A 12,650-nucleotide genomic window follows, 5' to 3' on the forward strand; every position below is an offset into this window, starting at 1 on the left:
AGCTTTCAAGGCTTCTGAGGTACCACTGTGTTGCTGACTGATGAGCTGACAATACAAGCTTAAATCCACAGTGCCTTATACTTGGTGATGGAAGATCCAAAGAAACAGCTGAACCAGGTAGAAAGACCCATCAAAGCCAAATAATTCAGCTAACATGTTTTGTAACCAGTGTGTTTCTCAGAAGAAATAAGATTATGTGGATCAGCTGGTGTGCTTTGTGTTTGGTTAAAAGAAGCTTATTTAAATTAAGAGAGCCAGAAAATCTGTGTCTCAGTCCAGAAGGAAGATGGGTTCCACAGAAGACCTTGACTATCCTCAAATCATCGTGCAATACAGCAATGGATTTTTAATCTCAAAGGTAAGAAATATAACTTTTAGAAAGAGTATACAGAAAGAAATATTAGGGATTTCTCTTTAGATTCTGAATGTAAGTCTTTGGAAGAGGTGAAAGCACTGCTATAATGACTGTTTTTTCCAAAGATATTTTTAAGGCACAAAGGCAAAACTAAGTAATTCTACTCTTCTTATTGTTTGCTGATGTTATTTGCTTAAGCACATGGGCATAAAATTATAATATCCAGTGCAGTGGATGATTTTTTCCTCATTTACTACTTAATTTTCCTATTGTCCCTTGCTGATCCCCTGGCCAACATGGTAACAGAAGGAATGCTCTTTGGTTGTGCAAAAAACGCTGCACCTTAAGCTCCTGAAAGGCACAGCTGACAATAAAGAGAGGAAAAATAGATAATGAAAGATCCCGTTGTGAGAAAAAGAGGGGCCCAGTGCTTTCCAAATTAACACTGTTAGTACTATGTTTTAGAGAAACAACTTCAACTTTGGCCATGTTAAGCCATGTTCTTACTCAGGGTAAAAGGAGCTTCATTGTACAGGAATAACTGTAGCTCAAATCATTGTAGATACAGGCAGTCTGTTAAATTGATGTCTTTGTTACTGTTTCAGGAGTGTTTATGTGACCAGAGTAATAGGCTCATACTTGTAAGATTGACTGTGTATAGCTAAAGAAAGACGGTTGGTTCTTTTTTTTTTAATGTATGGTTAGCTGTGTTTGTCCGAAGGTTGATGAATGTTGCTGGAGAAATTAAACAACTCTAGGGAAAGACTGGGCAGTTTTGTGCAGTTAAATGAAGCTGTTCTTCTGGATGAGAGGAACCTCCCTGCTTTTGGAAGATCACTGTAGTCCTTCTCATCAGTGCCTGAAAGCAAGGTCCATAGAATGGGATATTCACCCTAATGCAAGCCATGAGAGAGTCTCCAGGGTTCACTGAAGCATGTGCTAGATCCTAGTTAAAGAACAGAAACATAAACAGACAACAAGCACACCCACCCAGACTTGCCTTTGTTCTTTCTAGGAGATTGTGAGAATCTGTTTCTAAACTAAGAAAGAGGCAAGGACATTTACACACAAAATCTGGTCTCTAAATGTGGACTTTTGGAAGCCAAAAAGCATTGGCGCTGGCTTCACTGGAAAACGAAAAAGAATAAGACTAATGAGTGCATTACATGCATAGTATGTTAATATTGGTGCTCAGATAAATTACAATTTAATAATTGGACTTGTTTATATGAAATACAAGTTTATCTGAAATAAATATTATTAAATTTATATTTTCCCTACTTAAGCAGCTTGTGAAATGCAGTAGGCTTTGTGCTTTCACCTAATCCCTCACTCCCATCTTTCCCTACTCCCAGGTTATGTTCACTGCCTGTGAGCTGGGGGTGTTTGATCTTCTTCTGGAGTCAGGACAGCCTCTGTCTTCAGATGCCATTGCAGCAGGTCTGGGTGCCAGCACCATGGGGATGAGAAGACTGCTGGATGCCTGTGTGGGATTGAAGCTCTTGGCAGTAGAGATGACACAAGAAGGAGGTAATAAAGGCAGAGGAATGGAAATAAATTGCAAGATTTAAACCTCTGATGGTTTTGAAAGTGAGGTAAGATGTGTGGGCAAAGGTGATACCAAATGTTAAGTCAGTTAATGTAGCTGGAAGAAGGAGAGAATCACTCTTAGGATTTACTCTTCAGCTGGAAGAGGAGGCAAATGTCAGCATGATCACAAGTATAAAATGAAACACAGGCACAGGGCTCTATATTCCTAAATGTCTCTGTACATGTGACTGTGGAGAAGATATTTAGGATAACTCCAAAAGCTCTGTGGAGCTTGTCTCAAGAAATCTCTGTGGTATGGACAGGATTTTAAACTTAAAATGCCAGGGTGGATGGTAACAGCATGATTTAAAACAGGTTTTGTTCTTCTTAGGGTTTTTACCATTATGTGAACTATTTTGTTGATCAGAACTGAGAGGTGATAAAAGTTTTTCCTTATGTCAGAAACATGGAATGCACTTGGACAGAAAGGATCTGTAGCCATCAGACAGCTGGTCAGGACCAGCTAGAGTCTCACCAATTGTGTTCCCTGCCCTGCCTTGTGTTGGCATACTCTGCTTTAGGGATTATAGTTGTAGCCAAATGGGTTTGGGGAGAGCAGGATCTATCTTTTATATTCCTTTGGTATGCAAGTCCTGCGGGTGAGTGATGCCACAGCAGATGCATTGGAGGGAGCGGGGAGATTTCTGGGAGTCCTTTAGGCATTCTTCTGTTTGCAGAAGGTCCTGTCCTAGTGAACTGAGGGAGTGTATGTGTGGCTGGCCTACTGTTTTGGGGACTTTCTCCCCACCTGCTGACCTTGTTGATCAGAAAGAAGACTTGTCTGCAAAGAGTTCTCACTTAGAGCACACTGAAAGCTTCCTCTGAGAGGAGAAGCCTGTATGTAAATTGTAAGAGCTGCAGGGGGGTCACATGGTTGGGACGGACGGAGACGAGATCTCTTTGAAGCCAAGTTGTATAACTTGCAGTTTATTGCAAAGGGCGTGGGTGAAGGGCCCTGCTAGGAGCTGCCAGCCGCAGCTCGGAGCAGGCCCGAGAGAAGAGAGGCCCAAAGTGTAAGAGAGTTAAAGGCAAAGGTTTAAGAGTGGAGAGTATGTAGAAAGGAGGGGGTGAAGAAGTGCAGAGGAGAAGACAAAGAGACAAAGAGAGAAAAGGGCGCAAAGAAGAGCGCGGAAAGAGAGCGAGACAAAGAGAGAGAGAGTGAAAAGAGCGCGAAGTTCCTGTTACAATACAATAAATCATCCTCTGTGTTGAATATTCAGATTCTCATTAACCAATCTACTACAGCATGCATATCCTATAACATTTCCATACAACCTATAAGAATCACTACATTACCATACTATGTTTACATTTTAAACCCTAAATCTTACTCTTTGGGCCCCATCTGCCAAGCTGCAGGGTCTGCTCTGACACTTAGGCCTGCCTGCTTGCAGAGGGAATTGTTTCCTCCAGGAGGGATTACATTCAGCTGGTCACATCATTGTTTTCCCGTTGTTCAGCAACTAAGGGATCTCAAAGGTTGCTTTCATTTCAATCTCACTTACAGTTTCTATATTCTCAAAATCTTTTGCCAGGCAGTCATATTTATAAGGCTTTCTTGTTTCATCCTCCCCAACATAAATGACATCTCTTAAAAGGCATTATTTTTGCTCTTCTTGAAAGAAATAGTTGGGGCTGGAGTTAAGCATAGGGAGATGGTGTTTACCTAGATGGAATGAGGCAACACAGATTTAAGCAGCTTTCACCCACTGCTCATTGCAGTGGAAGGCTTTGGTTGTAGAAGTAATGTGGCTGTGTTTTTGGCTGTATAGACATCTTCTGGTGATAAACACCAAGCTGTACAACAGACTTGGCAAGGTGATATATCATATATGTTAGTAAATATATTTATTTTATGCTTTAGCCCTCTACAGAAACACAGAAATTTCCAATGTCTACCTTACAAAATCAAGTCCAAAGTCTCAGTATCACATTATGATGTATTATTCCAACACAGTCTACTTGTGCTGGCAGTACCTGGCTGATGCTGTGAGGTAAGGAGGAGTGCTGTGTGCTGTCTGGTGCTTTGCAGCATCTGTGTCACAGCTCTGAGTGTTGTGTTTCTGGGGAAGAGCTCAGTAAAGATGCTGACTCATTCTCAGAAATTAAAAGCAACAGATAATTCAGCTGTTAACGTGGCCATATGTGTGCTTTTCTCCCCTCCTAGTTTTCCATTTGTGTATGTTCTTGTTTTCCTTTTCCCTGTCATTGTAGAGATGATCTAGAAATCAGATTTCTTTATGTGTCACCTTCAGTAAAGCACTTTATCATTACAGTGGATCTTACTGGATGTGGCATCAACAAAGTAAATAATGAGTAGTGGTGGCTAAGGGTCCTTCTGCTGCAAAGGTTTATAGGGGCAGTTAAGTATGGGTCTGGAGTCTCACTTGTTCCAGTCCATGTCAAACATGATGACCAAACATGGTGTAGATGATGGTGATGATTGTATCAGTCTTGTACCTTTATCTCAGATGCGCTCCCGTAAATGACAGAATCCTGGAATGGTTTGGGTTGGAAGAGGCTCTAAAGATCATCTAGTTCCAACCTTCCTACCATTGATGCCACTCAATACATCAGATTGCTCAAAGTGCCATCCCACCCTGATCTTGAAAAGAACCAGTCATTCTTGTGAGAGGTTGAGAAATATATCAGCACTCTCATAGGCTTTTTCAATTACTATTTTAGAGAAGGAAGAAACCAATATGAAAGAGCTTTTGGTGTTTCATCCAAAGACCCTTTTGGAGCAATGTACAGGTAACCATTAAAATATTTATAGAAGTTTTATTCTTCTTGTTGTGGATAAAACTAATGTTTTTAACTATGACTCAGGACAATTAAATATGATGAGGTGAGAATTCCTCTCATAAGCATCATGCAATGTTTTTATTTCTCAACAATATCAATTACTGTGACACTGTCTGATATTTTGAATAGAAGTATGTAATTTTGTAACTTGAAAAACATCACAGATCTCTGACAGAGGCAATGATAGTTGAAGGAAAAAAAAGTCCCTTGGAAATTCTGAGAATGAGCAGCATAATACATTGTTGGATTTCACTAGTCTTAATTCCCTATTTAAATGCATGAATTCATAGCTGTACACTCCTGATACAGTATATTCAAGGTAGGTTTATATGCAAAGAGGACATATTCTGTGTCAATAAAGCCAGAGATTTTTGTTTAAGCTAAAACATGTAGCAGCAGTTATATGATAGGAATCTCTGAGGATGTGGTAAGGAACCCTCTCTCTGTGCTGTCTCTGTTTGCCTTGCTAGATCAGATGAAGAAATGCTAAAATTCATGGCTGGCCAGAACTCAGTATGGAGTATATATGGCAGAGATGTCCTTGCTGCATTTGACCTTTCCCCTTTCAGGCAGATCTATGACCTGGGAGGTGAGTGTCAGGAGATCTTCTTTAACAAGCCTCTGAACTGTCTTTTATAAGCTCTGCAGAGGAAAACAACTCCTATGTTATATGATGGGCAAAACAGTGGAAAGTAGGACACAACAATATAAGGAGAATTTTACTGATTTGGTTGGTTAAAAACAGAAATGTGAGAGTGATGAGAGCATTAGAAAGCTGAATGTTTTTCTTTACAGTCTGATTTATGTAAGCAGTCACTCATCCCCTCGTGGATGTGGCAGCTTTAGCATTTTTCATGCCTTGTTTGATGCATTCTTCCAGTGCCAGACTCTCTCCTTCTTCCTTTACAGTCTCTGTTGTTGAGGTACTGCCTACAGCCTCTTATCCTGCAGCACCCTGCTGTCCCAGCACTGCTGAGTGCTGCCAGGATTCACAGGACAAGGCAGGCTCCCTCCTGGCCTCCCTCACTTCTTCCCCAGAGCCTGGTTTAGTGACTGTTTTTCACTTTTCACCTTCCAACACCTGCGGCTGGTCTGGCTAGGAGGGAGTGTAGGAGTGGTAAGGGCAGGGGCTGACCCCACATGCCTGGGTGCTGCTGCCCCCAGGCCTTCCTGCAGAACACATGGAGACAGTGACTTCTCCTGCCCCTCCTCTTCCCTCCCAGCAGCACATGGGAAGAGGTGTCTCAAGGGGTCAAATATACATTGCCAGCTTCCATGAGGCTGAATGTACCATTGCCTGTATACTTTCATGGGGATGTCACTGAACAGGTTGGGTTTGTGTCAGTACTGACCTTCTTTTCCTGTCCCCAAAGGAGGTGGAGGAGCTTTGGCCCAAGAGTGTGTTTCTTTGTATCCAAATTCTACTGTCACAATTTATGACCTGCCCAAAGTTGTACAGGTGGCCAAAGAACAGTTTGTTTCCCCTGAGGAGCATCAGATCACTTTCCATGAAGGTAGGTGGGGACAGTGGTGTGGAGTTGTCACAGCTGTGGCTCCAGAGCCCTGGCTCTGCTCAGAGGTGTCATACTGGAGGCTCAGATCTCCAGCTGCCCCTTATGGGGACAGGGTCTCAGGCTGCAGCGTCCCCAACCCACCTCTGCAGCTGTTCCAGCTGTCCTCCAGCAGCTGTCAGAGACACAAGTCAGTTATTCAGCAACAGTAATTCCTGAAGAGAGCTATTTCATTTCTTAAGAACAATGGTACATTAGGAAAAAAAAAAAAAAAAAAAAAAAAGCATCATGCAATTTTGAAATCTGCTATGCTTTGTTATAAATTTTCCTAACACTCCCCTTTTCTCCTGTGCAAACCTCCTGGCAGATGTGAGGGGCGCCAGGTCTGCTCTGAACATGGGTTTTTCCTTCTCTGGTCACAGGTGATTGATCTTCAAGTCCTAAGATATTTTGGAACATAAAAGTGGGTGAGCTAGCTCCTATTCCTCTTGCCCAGACCACTGATCCTGCATAGTCTTTGTACTATGTATGAGGAAAATGAATATAGGGAGATCTCATTTTTAATGTTTACAAAAGTCTTCAAAGTGCTGGAAGTGCTTAAAATTGCTCAGATCTGAGAGAGAGAAAAGGAGACTTGAGGAGGGAAGGGAGTGTATAAAAACAAAGATGCAACAAAATGGGAGAAGAAACGACAAAGTAAAGTGCTGAGAAAAAAAATCTGAGTGCAGTACAGCAGGTGCTGAACAAAAGGAATAACAAGCTAGTGATGGAGGTGAGAGATGTGTATTTTTACCTATGGATTTATGGAGTAATTCTGTGATTACAGAAGATCTTTGAAAACTTTCTTAGAGAAGGCAATATTCTTTCCTTCTTTCTCATGACAGGAACTGTGTGAACCTATGTCCTTAGGGCAGTATGAATTTGAATTTCTGTCATTGGAGAAAGCCAAAACTCAAATTCTTTCCTGTACATCAGTCTGTTTCAGGATGAGTTATTGCCTTTAAATGTTTCAGATCTTCTTGAGACTGATCAAGAGCAAAATTCCCTATGCAGTGCAGCAGAGGACTTTCACCTGGTACCTCCATTGCCATGTGATATGTCTAAAGGACATTGCAAGCCTGGAATTGAACAGAACTGAAAATATTTGCATAACTCAGCTCTCAGTGTTGTGGGGATTTGTATAATGCATGTATTCTTGCTTCACAGGAGACTTCTTTAATGATTCAATACCTGAAGCTGAACTGTATATTTTATCCAAGATACTGCATGATTGGGATGATGACAAATGCAAACAACTGCTGGCAAAAGTCTACAAAGCTTGCAAACCTGGTAGGTGTGAATTCTTGAAGAGCAGAGGGACTCTTACTATTGTTTAGATAGGTGTATACAGCACAGCAAAAAATCCCATTAAGCATCACAATGAAGCCTCAGAGTTTCAAAAGCACTGCCTACAAAACAAAATTAGTAAGGTCCTGTTAATTTCAGCTGGGGAAAATGTGAAATTTCCAGCCCAGCCATAGCACCTCCTTCAGCTCTAGGATGTCAGTACCAACATAGCTGAGCAAGGATATCCTCTGATGCTTTGGCTCTTTCATTGTCTTGTGTGATGCTGAAATGTGACTTAATGTAGAGACTGCCTCTTCCTGAAAGTAAGGTTAGGATCTGTCCCAGTAACAGCTCAAAAATAGCTTGCCTTTTCATTGCTCAGGCTGTGTTTTCTTTCTCTTCTCTCCACCAGGTGGGGGAGTGTTGCTGGTTGAATCCCTTCTGAATGAAGATAAAAGTGGGCCTGTAGAAACCCAGCTGTATTCCATGAATATGTTGGTGCAGACAGAAGGGAAAGAGAGAACAGCAGCAGAGTACAGCAAGCTCCTGGAGGCAGCTGGCTTTGGAGTGATTCAAGTAAAGAGGACTGGAAAACTCTATGATGCTGTTTTAGGAAGGAAATAGTAGTATGTGTTTTATGTATGTAACAAAACAGAAGAGGTTGAGAAATATGCTATTCTTCTTAGTGGGCAATGATCAGCCTAGCTTTTAGTTAAGGCAGCCAACTTTTTGTAAGCTGCTACATTGTCAAAAGACTCACTAATAACAGATCTTCAACATGCATGTGTTACAAATCTGGAAGCCTGGCTTGGCTTGCCTTTGGATCTGGGAGAAAAAGAAAGAGCTCAGCACCTGTTCCACAAGAAACAATCCACAAAAGAAAAGTGTAGTGTGTCTGCTTCAGCTTGTATCAGTCTTTCTGATTTTTGACACTGTATCTGACAAAAGCAGAGCTGAATTTGTACTTGAGTTCCTACAAAACAAAACTAATCCCTGTACTGAGCTTTTGTGCCTGCATTTTTATTCCTGAAATATTGATATAATAAAACCAGACCAAATTATGTCTCCTTATGGTCTTTTCAGAGTTCCAGGAGAAGTCGTGTCTGAGCCTTGGGGAGTTTTGCATGAAAAAACATATTAATTTTTTATTTCCTTTAGATTTTGATTTAAATTATGAAAAAGTGTTGTACTTTAGTGACTGGTTGAAACCCAGGGATTCTTATTACAAGACAGGTAGGAAGATGATGCTGTGAAGTAATTTTGTTATATACTTGTATTGTCCTTACTGCATGCCTCCTGCCATTTCTTTAAATCATTAGAACAAACACAGTCTGCCATTACCCATGCAGTTCTTGGAAGCAGAATAATACATTACTGAAGTGAGAAACATTTGGATAAGGCACTAAAAATCACTCTGCAGCTTTTTCTGGAACAGTAATTGCATTTGCCCATTAAGCTGGATACTAGAGGAGCTTGATATAGTTGACTCAGTAGCCATCTACAGGAGCCTCTCACTCATGTGACTATAGGAGAAGGACAGGGAGAAAGTAGCCTCAGTACACACAGGAGACATAAGGCTCTAATATTGCAGTTACAGAGACATGCTGGGACAGCTTGCATGATTGGAATGTTGGATTTCGGGGAGGGTTTTGTTTTTTCTTCTAAATGACAAATACTGTGAAGAGAGCCTGAAATAAGTGCTTTGCTACATGCAGGCAAATTAAAACCCTGTTTGTTCTACAGTTTCTGTGTTCCAACAGACATTTCTGATGACACCTTGCTATATATAAGGACTCTTGTCCTTGTTTTTTGCTTGTTCTTGGATATGTTAAAAAGCTTTCAAAAAGCTTATGCCAGAAGAAAGGAAGGAAGGTGGAGGTTTCCAAGTTACCCATTTTTGGTAATGAAAGCTGTTCTCAGGTTCATGCCCTTTCATGGTGCTGCAGTGAGAGGTTTTCTGTTTGAAGCAGATGGCTCTGCCAATAGAGTTCTTTCCCCCTTTCACAGAGTTTTTTGCCATATTGGCTGAGATACATTTTCTAGCTCCAGTATGGCTTAGGAGTAATGAATGAAAGCTGGCCACAGCTGGAGGGAATCAGCCCAGAGCAGAAGAATGCCCAGGGCAGGGAACAGCAGGAAACACTGAGACTGGCTGTGCTTGACTTGGCTGAGTGAAGTCATCTGCTCCCCAGGCTGCTGTGAGAGGACAGAAACTTCCAGCAGGGCCTTGGCCTGATGGCTTGGGAGTTACAGGAAACAGCAGAGGGCAGGAAAAGCCAGGAAATTTACCATCTTAATGTGCTAACTGGAAGCTGGTGGCTGCTGCTTTTCAGAACTTGCTGATAGTTGTGGGTCATTGAAGAAGCACAGCCTTGAGCACTAGGAAAATGCTGCTTCAAATGTAACAAAAGAAACAGTAACTAAGAAAGAAAAAAGCAGGAGAGGTGCAGAGTAAGGGACCCCTGCTCAGAAAGACAAACAGCCCCACTGCAGCAGGATCAGGCACAGGCTGGGGGCTGAATGCTGCCTAGAAACATCCTGCCAAAGGAGACTTCAAATGGAGGGCAGAAGGGTGGGAAATTGTCCCACAGGATCTGTGGCTGTAGAACCACTGTGGGACGGTGGGACCCACACTCCAGGTTCCCTGCTGGCTCCAAGGTTCAGCTCTCCCTTCTTCCACTCACCTGCTCTAGAGAGCCCTTGAGGCACTGGGGACCTGTCCACAGGCTCTCCTGAGCTCTGTGTGCTTCTATAAATGTGTGGGGTTTCCCCCCAAAACTTTCCACAGTGTTCTCCCTTCTAATGTTTTAGCCCTTCGAAAAAGCCTTATTGCAGACTAACTTAGTGTAGCTAAGCTTAGTGTCGCTTCAACATTTTGAATGAAGCAACATTTTGAATGAATACAACATTTTAAGCAAAGCTCTCTCAGGGTTATGCAGAATGCTCTACACTGAAGGCAGGCTGCTTTCTGGAACTAAGTAAGCAAGGCCTACAACAAATGGCTTCTTATAACAACTGTGTTAATGAGAAAGAGGAGGCAGATAGATAGCAAGTAAATCCTGATGCTTCTTCAGATGCCAGGCACATCTGTCCATGCTCCATCCAGCACAGCATGGAGCCCTGTTGGATTTTCCCCCAGTAAGTTGTACAGATGCTGTCCATGGAAGGAAACGTCTCATTTTGGGTTGTTTGGGTGATAATTTTCTTACAGGAAAGAGGCTGTACTCACAAGAGCTGGTTGCTGCATTGTTAAAGGCAAGGCTGTGATGGTGGTGTGGGAGTGGGAGCTACCTGAGGCCCCCTGAGCTGAGGGGTGTTTGGGGCACAGGACAGGCCTGAGGCCACGCTGGGCATGCAGCATGGCAGCTGCCATGGGCAGCACTGACTCCTGCATGTACAAAAAGCTCCTGCTCAGGATCACTGCTTTCCACTCCTTGGTCAACCTGCAGCTTACCTTTCCCAAATATTTTATGGATTACAGATTACCTTAATAACACATGAGCTTCTCAAGCCCTCAGAGCAGACGTGGCCTGTCCAAGGCGCTGACTCCCTGAGCACAATGTCTTCTGAAAGGCTGCCAGTAGAGCGGCCTTTTCAGAACTGGGAGTTCTCACAACGTGCAGCTTCTGAAAGGGTGCAGCATACATGTCCAGGCTTGCTAAAAGAAATTTAATTGTTACAGGGTGAAACAGATCCCTTTAAATAGGAAATAGGTCTTTATGTTACATATTGGTGCAATCAGGCTGTCAGGGGCTGACTTAAAGCACATAAAATTTGTTGGGTTTTTTCCAACAGCTCAGTATGAGGCTTGAGAATGACTTAGAACTCATGCTGTTAGAAGGATATGTATTAAGTCTTTGTTCAGTGCTGTGTCTTGTACCTTTAAAATAGGTAATGCTTTGTTGAAATGGAATACAGTCTTAAACCCGTAAACTTTCTGTGTGATGAATGAAGCAGTGCCTGTGTTATGCCTTGCTGGTTTCTTCTTTCAGCATTTATAGTACAAAAGGAAGACTGCAGTTCCAGGCTCTGATAGGAATACTAAGGATGCTATGGCTTGACAAAACTGTTCACCTCTCAATGCTTATTAAAAACATGCAAAAATTAAAAATGATGTCTTGTTAAATACAAGCTTCACAGATTCTGGCCTATTTTGCCCAGAATGAGGAGTTGTACATTTTTCTAGAGTTCGGAATTTGCTCTGACTTTTGTATGTTTAGGCCTAGTATTTTGGTAACACAGGAGACCTTGTTGTATTAAAAGCTGGGAAACAGATACTGTTTCTCAGTTGTATATATTATGACATTTTGAATTTAAGAATATTAAGAAATCTATAATGTGAGGGTACCTGAGTTTTGAGACAGATTGTTAAGGGCTCTTCAGCCTCACAGACAAAGGCAAGAGACAAAAGCAGTAATCAACCACATCTAGGTACAAAAGCTAGCAAACAGGCAATGAGAAGCACAGGGACAAATATTAGAATTCCCTGGCCCCTTAGTGGAGGATGCCCTCAAAGCCATGAAGAAGTTCAGCCAAATATTTTCAGCTGAGAAGAAGGGCAGAAACAAAATGATCAAAGAGATTATCAGAGTGAAAACATCATGGGAAGTTAAAGTGGGCTTGTGGTTAATTACTGTGGGACTTGAGGGAATGGAGGAATCAAGGTGGGTAGGGGAGGAACCAGCCTAGTGAAATAGAGAAAAGGTGAGGGAAAATGTACTGATCATATTTTGCAAGCTGCTGTTCCCCACACCTGTCTGGCTGAGCTTCATGCCAGATAATTAGGTTTTCTTCATATTACATTCTATCCCTTGCTATATTTTGTTTCTTTTTGTGAAGCCTTCCCACACCAAAAGCCAGTTCAGTGGAGGATCTATGCTTTTGAAAAAGCCTAAAGTAATATTCTGCTTTGGTTTATGAACTCTGGTTCATCATGCTGAGTTCAGGTTCTTGCTATTCTTCTGTACTGATTCCTGTTTTCCTTGTTACAAGCTTTCAAGTGCTTCTGAGCTGCCAGTGTGTTGCTGACTGATGAACTGACTATACAAGCTTTAATCCACACT

At 42.0% G+C, this 12,650-nt stretch overlaps 1 protein-coding gene across 1 annotated transcript; it reads left to right on the forward strand.

The window, feature by feature from the left end:
- The first annotated feature begins 284 nt into the window (after positions 1–284).
- ASMT (acetylserotonin O-methyltransferase) lies at positions 285–8,630 on the forward strand. Its single transcript, XM_058018415.1, has 8 exons — positions 285–358; positions 1,711–1,885; positions 3,810–3,939; positions 4,631–4,699; positions 5,221–5,339; positions 6,124–6,264; positions 7,468–7,590; positions 8,000–8,630. The coding sequence occupies exons 1-8, from the start codon at positions 287–289 to the stop codon at positions 8,209–8,211; spliced, it is 1,041 nt and encodes a 346-aa protein (XP_057874398.1). The 5' UTR covers positions 285–286; the 3' UTR covers positions 8,212–8,630.
- Positions 8,631–12,650: the final 4,020 nt, after the last annotated feature.

This window comes from Melospiza georgiana, chromosome 2 (genome assembly GCF_028018845.1).
Source record: "Melospiza georgiana isolate bMelGeo1 chromosome 2, bMelGeo1.pri, whole genome shotgun sequence".
Taxonomy (NCBI): Eukaryota; Metazoa; Chordata; class Aves; order Passeriformes; family Passerellidae; genus Melospiza; species Melospiza georgiana.

Bases quoted from the DNA above. Each gene is read 5' to 3' on its own strand.
- ASMT (XM_058018415.1), top strand. From the start codon at position 287: ATGGGTTCCACAGAAGACCTTGACTATCCTCAAATCATCGTGCAATAC. The intron at 359-1,710 runs GTAAGAAATATA...CCCTACTCCCAG, and splicing joins ATGGATTTTTAATCTCAAAG to GTTATGTTCACTGCCTGTGA. The intron at 7,591-7,999 runs GTAGGTGTGAAT...TCTCTCCACCAG, and splicing joins CTACAAAGCTTGCAAACCTG to GTGGGGGAGTGTTGCTGGTT.